Here is a 14,976-nt window from a genome sequence, read left to right on the forward strand (position 1 = left end):
TGTGGTTTTCTGCGAAAAGAAAGAAACTTTAAGTTATTGTAGATTTTCCACTAGTAATACATTTACCGCTTTTGATTTTTAGAGATTGTTAAACTATTCTATGTGACTTTTTTGCAATATTAATTAGACCTGAAATGATTAATTGGACTTATTGTGATTAATCGATTATTAAAATAATCATCAACTAATTTATGGAGTATAAAGAATCTAATGAAGGCAATTTTCTGAAATAACATCACACTCAGGTACGTAATTAGGCCAAAACAATGCAAAAATATATCTATTTTACATTATTTCAGTTTAAAAAAAAACATCTGTTTGTAAATATGTTATACCCAAATCTCTTGCTGTGTTATTGCATTTTAGGCAATAACCCTTTTAAAAATTTTTATTTATTTGCATAATCTAAAAGGCTCCAAATTTTCAGACTGTGTAGATTTTTTTTATCTGATCAATCAATTAATCATCAGAATAATCGATAACTAGTATAATCGTTTGTTGCAGCCCTACTATAAATCTTTAATCTAGGGAAGCTTGCAAACTGATTTTAAGCTGATTACATAAGAAGTCCAATCTGTTTTTTATGTTAAATGTGTCGCATGGCTTTGGTTTGTCCCATGATATTCGTAGAAAGATGCTTTTCTTAAAACACTTTGTGATGTATATAGTAGCGGTGCATTCCTAACAAACCCTTGGAGACGACCAAGTTGCCATGGCCAAAAACAGCTGAACACAGACGTTTAGGAGTCTGCTGAAGGTCTGTGTAACCACAGAGCGTGCTGCTTTTCCAACTTACACTCAGGATAAAACAGAGAGAGTTTAAGAAAACAGGAAAACCGTAGAACACAGGGCACAACCTCCTCAATGCAGGAATGAGATGATTTGTTGATTACATTCTCCTGTTCTCCTCGTCCTCGCCGACTGTCATTTTTACAGACTATTTGGGGTGAATTAGAGAAACAACGGTTCTTTTCTTGCTCTGAAATGTTGGTAAACAGGATATTGAGGTTGCTGAGTAAATGTTCTTTGTCTCTGTTTTGGATTCTCACAATATCTCGGTTTGTTCGCTGCGAGGGAACAGAAGAACAACACGTTATCTGCACAATGCACCGCATGGTGAGTCCTACAGTATTGTACCAGGCAGATTTACTGCCCTAATCTGGTGGTATGCGTGAAACCTTAGTGACTCAAGGATTTGATTTATCTGCATGGCACAGATGGTCGCAGTCAGCAGTGTCTCACAATCCATCTCTGCTTAATATATCACTTATTTAAAAAGAACATGCATAACGGCGGCAGTTATCATTGGGTTATTATGAAGCAAATTGTCTGCAGATAAAGGCTAAAATGCTTCTTTCTGTCTGTTTCAGGTAATAGTCCTGTCCTTCATCCTTCTCAGGCAACACATCCCAACATGCGGACGTACTATTTTTGCACTGACACTGGAAAAGAGATGGAATCGTGGATGAAAGTCATGACGGATGCTGCGAATGTGCATTCAGAGCCGACCAAAAGGTTTGTCAGAGCTTCATTAATGGGCTCTTTGCTGCAGTTCGTAGCAGAGCAAAGAAAGCAGATCTTTGAGCAGATTTTTAAAAACATTCCCTAATGATTCCTCTTTTCTTAGTTTGCTTCTCCACCCTGATTTTTCCCCTCCTTTTCTTGCATAAATGCTGGAAGAGAGTACTTTTAAATCCCCCTGTTTAATCCTGTTAAGGTCTTTGGCAGCAGCTCAGCACCCACTTTTGACATTTCTGGTCTCTTGGCTTGTTTAAGAAGCTGCCATTCTTCCATGTTTTTCAGCTGGGTTTGGCTGTATTTTAATTTTTTTAAAAGAAAACAGTGAAGAGGACAAAGCCACATGCATGATGTGGGCATGTTATTTGGCGCTGCTGGTGCTTCTTGAAGATGATGACAATCACTCACTCACTTAGGCTACATTCACACTGCAACCTGAAGTGACCCAAATCCGATTTTTTTGTGAAATCAGAATTTTTCTGCGTGATCGTCATGCTTCCAAATAAATGCGGCTTGTACATGATTTCCTGTGTGAACGGCAAACGACCTGAAAGTGTGCAGTAGAGGGCACAATAACGTCACAGAGAACGTGCTCAGTGTTTTTCCAAACGCTGTAAAAAAGAAGAAGAAGAAGTGCTCAGTGTTTGTGGAAGTAAACATGGATGCTAACGGTGGAGCATATCTTACGTTTTTAAAGTTGTGACCCAGCCGGAGCAAACATTAACAGTTTAATCCTCATTACCCTTCGTTGTTGTTTTTCTTCTCGCTTGCTTGTGTCGGGACGCAGAGTTGTTACTTTTGTTGAGTATCAATGATAGGCCTGTCACAATAACAAATGTTGCTGGACGATAAATTGGTCCAGAAGTCATTGAGGTCATTGTTAAGTAATATAAGAGTAATGGCTTAATAATAATGCAAGAACACATTCTCAAAGACCAGTAAACTTTAAATTCGATTGAACATTTAACACTGGAACCGGTAGACATTTTATATATCCCAAAAAAAATAAATAAGCAACAAATAAAATGAATCTTGAAATCTTTGCAAACAAAATTATCCTCCAAAAAAAAGAACTAATTTAGACCAAAACACCAAACTGAAGACTTTTATCGTCCAGTTTTTGGTAGAAAGAGAGAAAAATAGAGATGAATGATAAATCATGCCAATGGAAATGATTGAGTTTGTTTTAATTTATCATGTGATTAATTGATTTATTGATTATTGTGACTAATCAATGACATTGAGACTAAGTCACATTTGAAAAGATCCGATACGTATCGGATATCCAAATGGCCTGGGTCGCATTTGAAAAAAATCAAGTTTATTTGTATAACACATTACAGCAGCAAGTCAGCTCAAAATGCTTTAAATTCAAACATCGTAGTCATTAATTATGAAACAATGAACGTTACATTTTGTCTAATATCAAAATCATCCAGCAGATATGTAGATGAATGTTCCAGTTATTAATTAATTAAATAACTAATTATTTAGTTATTTAATTACTAAATAAATAACTAAATATTTATTTACAAGTCGGGTTTGTAACCCGACTTGTTTAGTCGGGTTACAAACCCGACTAAACAAGTCGGGTTTGTAACCATCATTTAAAGGAACTCAGTGTTTCGACTGTTTTTCAGTTTTCTTGAAATTTGATCCATTGTGGTGCTTAGAAGCTGAACTCAGATGAGTTTGTGGACAAACAGAGCTTATAAAATTTTATTTATCTGTTTCTGTCATACTCTACGGTGAATGTAATGATTTTTGATCCCCTATTAATTTTATTGATCTTAATAGAAAATATTGCCAGACATTATGTTGTTTCCACTTTACCTGATTGTGTTTGTCGCAGCATTTTTAAGAAGAGAACAAAACCAGAAAATTTTATTATATTACGATTAGGATACTGGTAAATATTGACATTAACATATTTGATGTTTACTGAATAATTTTGATGACAAAATGTAATGTTTGTTGCTTGTTTCATTCTGCTTACTGCATTGTGTTTTTACAGTGTAGAGCACTTTAAACTGCCTTGTGCTACGCAGATAAACTTAACTTGACTTAAAGGGGGCTGAATACAAATGCTGACCCACTTTTCAGATTCCTATTTTGCTTGACAATAAAGCTCTATGTATTGTTTATTCATCACATAAATAAATAACAATAAGAATAGATTGCATTTGTGACAAAATGGGTATAAATATGTTTGCACAGCAGCTTTTTTATCCACCTAGAAAAGAGAGAGTGTGTCTTGTGTGTCCACAGTAGAATAAATACAGACATCTAAGGTCCAGCTTGTCTTCTGGGTAGTTAACTGAGTCACAGGAAGCTGGAGAAGACATTATGTGACTAGTGTTACTATTTAAAAATGTCTGAGTGGAAACTCTGAAGGAATGTCTTTTCTTCTGCTCTCCTATTGGTAACCCACTGAGTCCCGCCACTCAAAGAAACGGCTGAAACTTTGAAGTTCTGACCTTGGGCGTGTTGGAGGCTAAGCAAATCGGGAAGCTTTTCACCTCTGAATGCATCTCTGGAGATCATAAAGAGGCACAAAACTTTCTGGAGGGGAGGAAGATGGGAGGTACGATGGGATGGAGGAGAGGTTTTAATGGAGATATCTGATCTGCTTTTGAACGCCTGGTTCTCTCTGGCAGCTGGAAGAAACATTTTGACCTCTTCTCAGTCATAGTTTGAAGTTGTATCTGTGAAGCATTTTTTTATGTTTCGTCCAAACCTAGTATCAGTCAGACATACAGGTGGAAGATATAGACTTAAGGTTTTATCACAATATTTTGTGGTAACGATAAAAGTGACGGTAAGAACTATTTATTATTTCTTTTTTAAGTAATTGTATGTTTCTGCTGCTAAACGGTTTTCCTGTTAACAATAAGTTGTTTCTCCACCATTAGCGCATTGAGGAACGAGTACATGAGGTTGATAGACAACACTAAGGCCTTCCTTCTGGCTCTGATTGGTTGCTTTTGGTCTGGAGTGGTGCATTTATTCAGATGGTAATAGTAGGTCAAGGAGGAGATCGATCTTTTATCAGATTGTCTGTCTCATAACAAACTGTCACAACATGGTGACAGTCTTAACATTTTTATAAAAGTTACACAGCTAATTAATCTAAAACTTCTTTCTGGTGAAAAGATCTGGAAGAGTTCTCTATTCGTCATTTAACAGTTTCCTTCATGTCTCTTTTTAGGCTGGAGAAGCTAAAAGTGGAAGAGTTTGGACCCAAAGAAATCAGTCAAGTAGTTAACCACAAGCCGCCGCTAACACAGCCAGAAATCCAAAACAACGAACGCAACCTTCAAGTTGACCGCGAGCGCAGCGCGGCCGTGACGCCCAGCAACGAGCAGGACGAGCGAAAGCAGCGCGACGCCGAGCGCTACGGCTTCCAGAAGGACGGCGGCGAGCGCGAGCGACCCCTCACCAAGATCAACAGCATCAAGCTGCAGCCGGAGCAGGCGGCGGCCATTAAGGCCAACATGACCTCGCCCCAGACGCCAAACGAGACGGACAGGACGCTCCACCTCCCCCAAGTGAACGGATCAGGAGAGCCCTGTAAGGCTAACGGGACCGGGGTTCCTGTCCAGCAGAGTCCGATCAGCGAACCGGACCGCAACCTGAGCAGAACCAGCTCCATGCAGCAACTGGAGCAGTGGGTTCGCACGCAAAGAGGACGGGGTCAGGATGACGACGCCAGGAGGTAGGGTCACTGCCTGCGTTTACCGTATTCTCTGGACTATACGTGACTCTGGGTCAGTGCTGGCAAACTCATTTTGGGTCGTATTAACATCATGAAAGTTCTTAAAAGGCTATTTGTGCCAGAATGTATTGATAAAACCGAATAACACACTGCTAAAATATTAATAGACAACTGTCTCAGATTTTTTTATGGGATTCTTGGCATGTTTTATGGCGTCCTGGCTCAGTCCACTGGAAATAAAACCTCAGAATTCAAAATTTAATCTCAGAATTCAGATTTTTTTCACAGAATTCTTTTTTCTCTCCAAATTTTGATTTTAATCTTTTTTTTAATATGGCCCTCGTCTTAATCCTGTTGATAAAACATTTTTTCATGTATGACTTCTTAACCACATAATTCACTAGTATCTACGGAAAGCCAAAAATTCCACAAGTCACATTTATCATCCGTCTTGTTAAAAAGTCAAGCATAAAAACACTGTTTTATGAGTCAGAACGCCGTAAAATCTGACATAGTTTTTTGTTTTGTGTTTTAAGAACACTTTCTTCACAGTGAAAATCATGCCACTTAGGTCACTGAATGCCATCACAGGTGAAATCCAGCGTATAAACGGCGTATGTTTTGCTGTGAACAGGGTGGTCTGAAAATGGCATTTTGATGGGATTTTTGCTATGTTTTGTATCCATAACTGTATATGCATAAAATATATGTTTCATGCATATACACCTGTTTTTTGGTTTTTAACCAGATGCATGTTAAAAGTTGCAATTTGTGGCACTTTTGATTTTCCTTAGTATTCAAAGATAAGAGCAATTTAGAAATAATAAACCATGATATGAGTTTGAGACATGTGCTCTGGACTGTTAAGTCACATTAATTTAGAAGTTAGGAAACATGAGGGGATCTTCTCCATGTTTAGTTACATCCAGTTTGTGATTTTTAATTGAGTTCTAATTCTTCCTAACATCCTGTAGCATGAAAAATGAAGATATTCAGCTTCATTCAATCAGTGTAAACACTTTGACTCTATCTACTGTCAGTTATTGTCAGTGGGAATAAACAGACGCTTATTCTTGGTCAACTGGGAGGACCTCAGTTTTAACGAGTTAAAAATAAACTTCTTTTGTCCATTTATTGAGGAAATTGGCTGACAGTTTGTCTCTATTTCTCTTATTATCATTGACATTACGGGACATCTTTAACCTCGCTTAAATCTATTTTAATAAGAGGATTTCATGCATTTAGTTGAAAAAAAAAATACAATTAGGAAAGAATCCAAAGGCTTAGATGCATTCTGAGGTAAAAACATCTTGTTCTAGCACTACATATGAGTATTATTCATATTCATATATTAAAACCCACCTATTAGTGTGTACTATTTAATATTCTAACTATTGTTTTAATAAATAAAGAAAAGCAGCAGAAAGCCTGGCCTGTCCGTGTCCAGTCCTCCCTCTGCTCCTCTCCTCCAACACGGCTTGTCTCCTCCAAACTGATGTGTAGTTTCCATTTAGTCACGTGTCTTTTTAAACGCTGCTGTTGAGTTTTACAGACCAGCAAGCGCTTTAGCCTGGATCTGTCAGGGAGCCTTTATGTGAAGCTCTCCCGATGCAAACCGCTCTGACGTTGAACCAAGCGAGGAAGTTGGGCTTTTTTTAGCCGTGTTGTCACATGAATGTTTGATTTGTCTGAATCTGGCGGCGTGACGCTACTACTGTTTTCTGTTGTTTATTTGAGAAAAAAAACTTTACTGCACCATACTTTGTACTTGATTAATGTTATTCTGAAGTATAGGTTTTGTAGTGAAATTATGTACTTTTATTTTGTTCTGCATGGCACAATCCATCCATGATTCAGATCGATTCATCTCTATTAGTTAAACTTGGATTTTAGTAGTATTTACAACCAAATGTAATGTTTGTTTTTTGTTATTGTTTATTGGAGTTTGACTCCAGTGACACCTCGAGCTGTCACAATAACAAATTTTACTGCTGCCAACTCAGCAACTTTTCAGACAAAAAAATAAATAAAATTGGAATTGGCAGGTCAGGCTTTTTAAAGATCAGTAATCAATCTTTAAAAGAGCAACCCTGTCAAAAAACCACTCATTACACTCTTTTGAAAGTTCAAGAAAGTTTAATATTTTTGTAATTAAGTACATAACCCAACTTCTTTATAATTTATTAGTGTTTATTCAAAAGAAAACAATAAAACTTTAAATATTTTAAGCTAAATTTATTTATTTAACATTGTGCAACATTTCCTCCTGCCTTATTTCATATTTTTGTGTTTTTATTTCTCCCTAGCATCACCTCATACCAGACTCTGCCTAGAAACATGCCGAGCCATCGGGTTCCCTACATGCCCCATTATGGAGACAGCTACCGCAGCATGCCCAGGAACAGCATGGCCCAGCGGGACAGCATCTGCAGCATGTCGCCCTCGCTCTACGATCAAGCCCTGGGCTCTTCGGCCACCGAGAAGCGGCGCTCCATGCGAGACGACACCATGTGGCAGCTGTACGAGTGGCAGCAGAGGCAGGCCTACAGCCGGCAGTCGGGGCTCTACAGCAACATGGCCAGCCCCAAAACCATGATAAACCTGTCGGAGCACGCCGCACTGAGCCACTCCATCCCCCCCTCACCTTCACACGGATCGCTGTCCATGTACGGCGCCTACTCTCCGATGAGATCCTACAACATGGCCAACGCCAGGTCAGAGGTCGCCTCTCCGGTCTACAGGAGAGACCTGAGCATCGACAGACGGCAGCGGCCGCAAGTCAACAAGGTCTCTCAAACAGTTTTTATCTCTATCTGAGAATGTTATAAATAGCTGTGGCTTAGATTGTGTGTCTTTAAAAAGGTTACATGAAGCAAATGACTTAAAGGAGAACTAAACACATTGGAGAAGTGAAAGTTAGATATTTATGGAAGATCAGGGCCACTGAAAAATAAAAAAAATCTGACTAGAATCCCCTGATTAAAGTTAAAAGATTAATTCTGACAGAATTTTAAAAAATCAGAATTGTGACTTTTAAATCTGATTAAAACTCAAACTCTGACTCGTACTAAGAGAAAAAAAGTCTAAATTAAAATTCTGAGAGAAAAAAATTAGTCAAAATTAAGAACTAAAAAAATCTAAATTCTGATGTTCAAGACATAATTCTGGAAAAAAAAACTTTACATTTTGATGAAAAGTCAAATTCTGAGAAAAAAAAATCAGTTCTGAGGTTATAGTCAGAATTTTGAGAAAAAGCTCAAAATTTTGAGAAAAACTAAAAATTCTGAGGAAAAATTCTTGTTTTTTCCCCCCCGACTCATCCTGATCCTCTTCTGTAGATTTTTGTATTACAATAAATCTAAAAAACGTTCTGTTCTCGTGTCGCTTACAGATACAAAACAACCAGTTAGTGGAAGCAGAATAGTTGAAACAAAATAACAACATTGCTCTCCAAAGCACTTTCTGCATGAAACACGTCCACAACACATCTCACAGATCTTTGCACTGCAAAAACACCAAATATGACCAAGTATTTTTGTCTAGTTTCTACTGCAAATATCTTATCATGATTGAAATAAGACAGAACTAAATTAAAATTAACCTGTCAGCAAGATGTAGAAGCTTGTTTTGACTCTTGATTACAGGGCAGATTTTAGTCGTGGTGTAAATTATTCCATCACTGACAGAAAAATCTCTTCTTCTCCTTCTCCCTCTGTGTTTTGCAGTACGCCTACCCTCCCGACAGGCGATCGCTGCCTGCAGGGATCCCAGTCCAGACTATCACTGCCCAATCTCTTCAAAGCAAAACTGTAAGTCTTCATCTGTGCTGAGTGTCTTCCTTGTGTCAGACTGTAAATGTTTATATGTCTGCAGCTCTGTTGAAATACTTTAAGGTTTCACGGTTTGGGTTGAACCTGACTTTGTTCAAAACAGTGCTATTTCTGTCACGCAGCCTTGCCTCTCCCTCTTCCTGTTTCACTCAGTTTTGCGCTCCGAGTTGAGGGATTTAGCATCCGTCCTCTTCAGGAGCTCCTAAGGCTCGTCTCACATCAGAGGAGACTTAACCCCTCCATGTCACTCACAACTCTCTAAGCCAGATCAGGAGTTTATGTCAAAGCTGCACACAATGCTATGTTTTGATAGAGCTGGTGAAGTGTGACCTGGATTCTGCAGCACATGCTTACTCCTCTGTTTTTAGCTAATGCAAGAAGCTTGTGTTCTTCCAGTTGTAATAGCATGTTGGATAAAGTGCATGAAAACCCGACGCCTGGACATGCAGACAAATTCCTCTACTTGTGTCCTTTACTATTTAATCACGATTAATCGGATTGGTCATGATTAATCGATTATTGAAATAATCATCTACTAATTTAGCAATCGATTAATCATTAACTGGAGTTTACAGACTCAACAAAAGGCTATTGGTTGAAAGAACAACATGCTCAGAGCAGTAATTATGCCAAAATTGGACAAAAATATATACATTTTGTGTTCAAGATAAAAAAAAGAACCTTTGTCTGTAAATATAATACAAAAACACAAAATCTTACCAAGTATTTTCGTCTAGTTTCTAGTGCAAATATTTCAGTGCGCTTGAAATAAGAGAGAACTAACATACAAGTAACTTTTCAGCAAGTGCAGTGCATGTTCCACCCTGCTTCACCCAGGTGAAGCTTAGGTTTAGCTTCACCTGGTTCAGACTCTAAAAAGTTCTTACTAAGCACCTTTTGATATCCAACAAATAGATAATGAATCAGTCCTGCTGTGTTAATGTTAAGTCGAGCAGAACAGGCTGAGCTTTTCACATTATTTAAAGTATTTTTTTAGTTCAGATGAATACTTTGTTACAAATAATTGAGCGTTCACTAAAGGAATGATATATTGTTGCATTTTAGGCAGTAGAAAATGCACTTTCTTTTTTTAAGAAAGGAACTGAACACATCTTTTAATCTTGTCTAAAAACGGCTCAAGTGATTAAATGAAAAATCTACACAATGTGCCTTTTTAAAAAATCCGATTAATCAAATAAGCAATAGATTAATCGATTATTAAACAGTCGTTAGTTGCAGCCCTGCTTCTCCTCCGCCTCCCTCTCCCTGACGGTGTGTCCCTGTTTCATTGTGGATGTGTCCCCTCCTCTCTCCGCCCTCCCTGCAGCCTGAGGAACTGACTTTGCTGCTGATAAAGCTGCGGCGGCAGCAAGCAGAGCTAAACAGTATCCGGGACCACACTGTAGCACAGCTTATGCAACTAAACATGGATCACAGCAACCCAAAGGTCAGGCCCAGGCTCGTCTCTGCTGGCGTGTGGTGTATGTGCCATCTCCACCCACTCTCATAATCCATCTTCGTCCAGAAGATTCGGTTGGTCTTCATGCATGGCCGAGTCAGAACCAACACACCATAGGCTCGGAAAACGACTCTTTGTCGTGTTTGGGGGTCATATTTAAATTATACGCTGCAAAAACACAAAATATTACCAAGTAATTCTAGTTTCTAGTAGACTCAAAATAAGACAAAACTAACAAGTAATTTTTCAGTACAATATAGGAGAAGATTGGGTAACACTTTGTTTGAAGGGGTTGTATATAAGTCTTATGCAAACCACTTCAAATAAAGTGAAATGTTTTTACGTCAGTAATTCTTCAATATTGATCAGAAGCAGAATGAAGACTTTTGTTGCCTAGTCTTTGGTAGAAAGAGGGAAAAGAGAAAAACGATGCAAATTATTAAGCTTATTTGAATTCATCGTGCGATTAATAGATTTTATTTGGCCTAACCAAAAGCAATAAAGCATTATTTTAAATAAAATATGCTACGTTGTAACAGTAGAGCACAATAATTTATCTTTGTGCGTTGATAATTTTCACTCTTCATTGTTTGGTCTCTTTCATATTTATCTTCCTGTTCTGTCAGGGCTGCATGGGGCCATTTTGTCATAATGCACAGCCGCAGACTCATGTTGTCACGTTCTACAGTTTTATATGGTGCCTGACCTGCTTTCTCCACATCGGCTTGTCCTGCTTCCTTTTCTCTGTGGCTATATTTGGATACATGACATGGTTCTGTGGTTCCTAAGTAAGAAAGAGACGCATTCTGGTAATAAAAGGACTTCTTTTTTTCTCACTCTGTTCCTTTCTCTTTCCGCTGCTTTGCTGCCGACTCTAGAACGACATTCTCTCCCATCACCTCCAAAGGAACCTCATGTATTTGGACAATCAGGTGGGGTAGTGCATGAATGCCTGGCCTCCTTCCTGTGGTGATGATCTGAACTAATTCAATGTTGTGTTCATCAGTACTTTCTCTTCTCTTATATATATAAATTTGTACATTTATGTAGTTTTTTTTTTTAGTTAAAGCCTTTAGTTTTTCCTTTCATCCATATTAGTTTCCTCCCTTCCTTCTTTCATTTTTCTTATCCTAAATATTTATTTATGTTAAACACAAAATCAGCTGAAATATCTGAAAAAAATGAGCAACAATAGTGGCGTATTTCCTCTCGTTTTGATGATATTTCAGACTTAAAGCCTACTGATCTTCTCACTCGTTCATTCCTGTACTGGAAATATTTATATTAACGTGGTAATATGAAAATATCCACATCTCTAACCCATCTTTATCTGAAATTCCCAAAGAAAACAGCAGTTGCACCCATACAGCAACATTTAATTCACATATTCCTCTTTTATCAGTTTATATGATTTACACAAGGTTTGTAGTGACATTTAAAGGGCCAAAGCAATGCTTATGTTTTCTCAAAACTATGAATTATCTTATCCTTTTTCTTTCTCTGTTATTGCACGTCCTGTGGTGGGATCACTAGGGGTGTAACCATGCGCCACAAACTCGCATGATATTAAAATGGCATGATAATTATTGTCAAACTGGAGGCTGTCTCAGGAAGAGCCATTATTAGAAAGTATTGTGATGGAGATGTAATTGGTAAATACTGTAATAACAGTATCAGCTGCGATAAATCCACATCTGCCTACCTCCTCTGGTCTCTCTGCCTCCAGAGCCCTTTGTAGCGCTAATCTGTGTTAGCTACGAACGTTTTCTGCAGTGAGACTCCATCCGACAGGCTGAATATCTGATTGTCAGTGGTGGGAACTATTAGCCAAAAGGTTTGATGCACTAACACTAAAGAACTAATAGTAAACATTAGTTCTGCTAACACTAAAGTACTACGCAGGAGATGCTAATGCTAAAGTCCTATAACATTGTTATTAGCAGAAGTGAATCCTAAAGCGTTACACCAACATGATATTTTGTAGAACCTAATGATAAAGCACAATACTAACATAGTTATTAGCAGAAGCTAATGCTAAAGTGCTATACCAACATCTTTATTAGTTGAAGCTAAAGCACTATAGCAGCTCGTTAAGAGGCTACTCTCCCACATTTTGATGGCCCTGAAAGAGACCGTCATCTACTTCTCTGCTGATGTTGCAGCATGGAAAGGCAAAGCAGGGGAGAGCGCAACACACAGGAGGCACACAGAGTGCATGTGGCAGCCACATGTGGTGAAACACAACCTGGGATGTGCAGCAAGCTGGCTCCTGCCACTCCCTTCCTGCATGTTCATTTATTTCTACCCAGATCTGTTCATATTTAGATGCTCCACTGTAAAATTGGGACTATTTTACAATCTTTTAATGTAAACTAGCCCATTAAAAAATTGTACAAAATCTATCATAATTATACCAGTTATTTAACCTATTTGTGAAGTTTTATTTTAATCCATATTTTCATTCTTCTTTTTAAACATTAGAACCTCCTAAAAATGATCAAAGCATAGAAACTGCAAATTGAGGACTGGATTTTTTGATTTTGTGATTAGCGTTAAGTTTGCTCTAATTAAAAAGAAATCAAAACAAGACACTTGGGGTGCTTAAACACTTGATAGTCCAGTGGACTGGGTTCGATTGGGAACCAAAATTGCAACATTTGTTGGATTTTCAGCTACTGCCGTTCACTTTCACACTGCACTTTGTCAAAAGATCCAAACTGATTGAAAAAACAGTTCACCTCCTCACCTGTGGGGGCGCTGCACCAAGAACCACTGAAGGAAACAACATGAAAATCTCTGAAGAAAACAAAGAGCGTAACTTCCTTCTTCACAAAATGTAAACAAAAATGGAGTAGCGTCGGATTTTAGCGGCTGTAGGATTTCTCTTATGTCTCTTGCTAGCGCTAGACTCACGTTGTTTTTGGTTGTGTTTACCCAGAATTCACTCTGAGTTTTCCCAAAAATACTGCTAAAGTCCTGCCTCATGAACGCAGTGCTGTCTTGCCTCCTGAGCTAGAATGCATCGTTACACCCCTAACCACCACTGTGTTTGCAGATACATTCTTTCAGTAATCAATCATTTAAATCTGTCTAATAATTTAATTGGTACATTAAGCGTTCATTGGTTAAATTAAAGCACACACGCTTTATTTGGGTTCTGTAAAAAGTCTTATTTTCTTCCCTTCTCTGAAGCATGTTATGGGTTTTATAAAATGCACAAAGCAACACTAATACGTTCGTAATAATTATCATTACAGTTTGCCTCTGATATTTGTAAACAGAGAAATAATTACCTCACACTATTTTACCACAAACAATTGAAGGCAACAGTAGAGCTAGCTGCTTTAGTACACTGCAAAAACACAAAATATTACCAAGTATTTTTGCCTGGTTTCTAGTACAAATATCTTAGTACACTTGAAATAAGACAAAACTAACTTGCAAGTAACCTGTTAGCAAAGTATAGGAGCTTGTTTTAAGTAAGTAATTTCTTAGTAGATTCACTGACAGATTATTTCACTTATAGCAAGATATTTTTCCCGTTTTATAAGTGAAATAATTTGCCAGTGAAAGTAGAATCTTTTCCCCCATATTAAAGAGTTATTGACTAACAAGCTGCTATATCTTGCTGAAAAGTTGTAAGTTAGTTTTGTCTTATTTCAAGCACCAGAAACTAAACTAAAAATACTTGGTGAGATTTTGTGTTTTTGCCGTTTAGTATTAATACAATAAGTTAAGATTTTAAGAGGAGCTTTTCACTTCTAAGACTTAAATCCTCTTAGTGCTTTGCACCACAGTTCAGTTTGTAAGTTTGACTTATTGCCTCTTAGATCTACATCCATTCCTGTCATTTCTGGACACACATGTTTATGTCTGAGTCGCCTTCATCGGAGAGGTGTAATCATGCTGTGGCTTTTGTCTCAGAACTCAAGTTCACTGCTGTAAACTTTCTGACACTTTCTGTATCGCTCCTCTTCACACTGTACTAGATGAAGGAAATTGACCCTTTAATCGTCTTGACTCACACTTTGATTGAGAACTCTGCCCCAAGGCCTCAAGTTTACCAGCAAGTAAGGCCAGCCACAGGCGTTGCTCCAGCTCATCTTCACCAGTTGCTGCCGTTGTTTTGCAATGCTCCTCCTTTTCGATGTCCAAGTCCTCTCGGCATCTTGAGACTGGTCTCTTTGTTTTGTTTGTTATGCTAGCACCTCCTCATCCATCGCTTTTGACTGTTCTCTTTATTAGGAGAAGTCATGTTCTCGTGGGCATGACTTTCAAGACGAATAAATCCGATGTATGTGTTCTCGCCACAGTTCAGTTTAATCCCCCCTCTTCATTTTCAGGTTTGTGTGTTGGGGGTTATATAAAGACTGCATTTTATTTGCATTTTATATTAATTAGAAATGTTAATTTATTTTAGGTGACTGAAATAGACTCTTGGATTCATTACACAG

The 14,976-nt window shown here is 38.0% G+C and overlaps 1 protein-coding gene across 18 annotated transcripts in view; it reads left to right on the plus strand.

Annotated features, from left to right (window-relative positions):
* Positions 1-14,976, plus strand: part of LOC103150271 (pleckstrin homology domain-containing family A member 5-like) — a 117,854-nt gene that overhangs the window by 84,999 nt on the left and 17,879 nt on the right. For 9 of the 18 annotated variants that reach the window (XM_016680554.1, XM_016680555.1, XM_016680557.1 and 6 more), the window contains 7 exons: positions 1,400-1,515; positions 4,727-5,233; positions 7,540-8,020; positions 8,959-9,042; positions 10,391-10,510; positions 11,401-11,454; positions 14,512-14,592. In XM_016680554.1, coding sequence (XP_016536040.1) covers positions 1,400-1,515; positions 4,727-5,233; positions 7,540-8,020; positions 8,959-9,042; positions 10,391-10,510; positions 11,401-11,454; positions 14,512-14,592 — 1,443 coding nt within the window. Of the gene's footprint in view, positions 1-418; positions 1,117-1,370; positions 1,516-4,726; positions 5,234-7,539; positions 8,021-8,958; positions 9,043-10,390; positions 10,511-11,400; positions 11,455-14,511; positions 14,593-14,976 lie in introns of those variants that run through there. The other 9 variants (XM_016680561.1, XM_016680558.1, XM_016680564.1 and 6 more) reach the window with 5 other exon arrangements.

This window comes from Poecilia formosa, unplaced genomic scaffold, assembly GCF_000485575.1.
Source record: "Poecilia formosa unplaced genomic scaffold, Poecilia_formosa-5.1.2 Scaffold246, whole genome shotgun sequence".
Taxonomy (NCBI): domain Eukaryota; kingdom Metazoa; phylum Chordata; class Actinopteri; order Cyprinodontiformes; family Poeciliidae; genus Poecilia; species Poecilia formosa.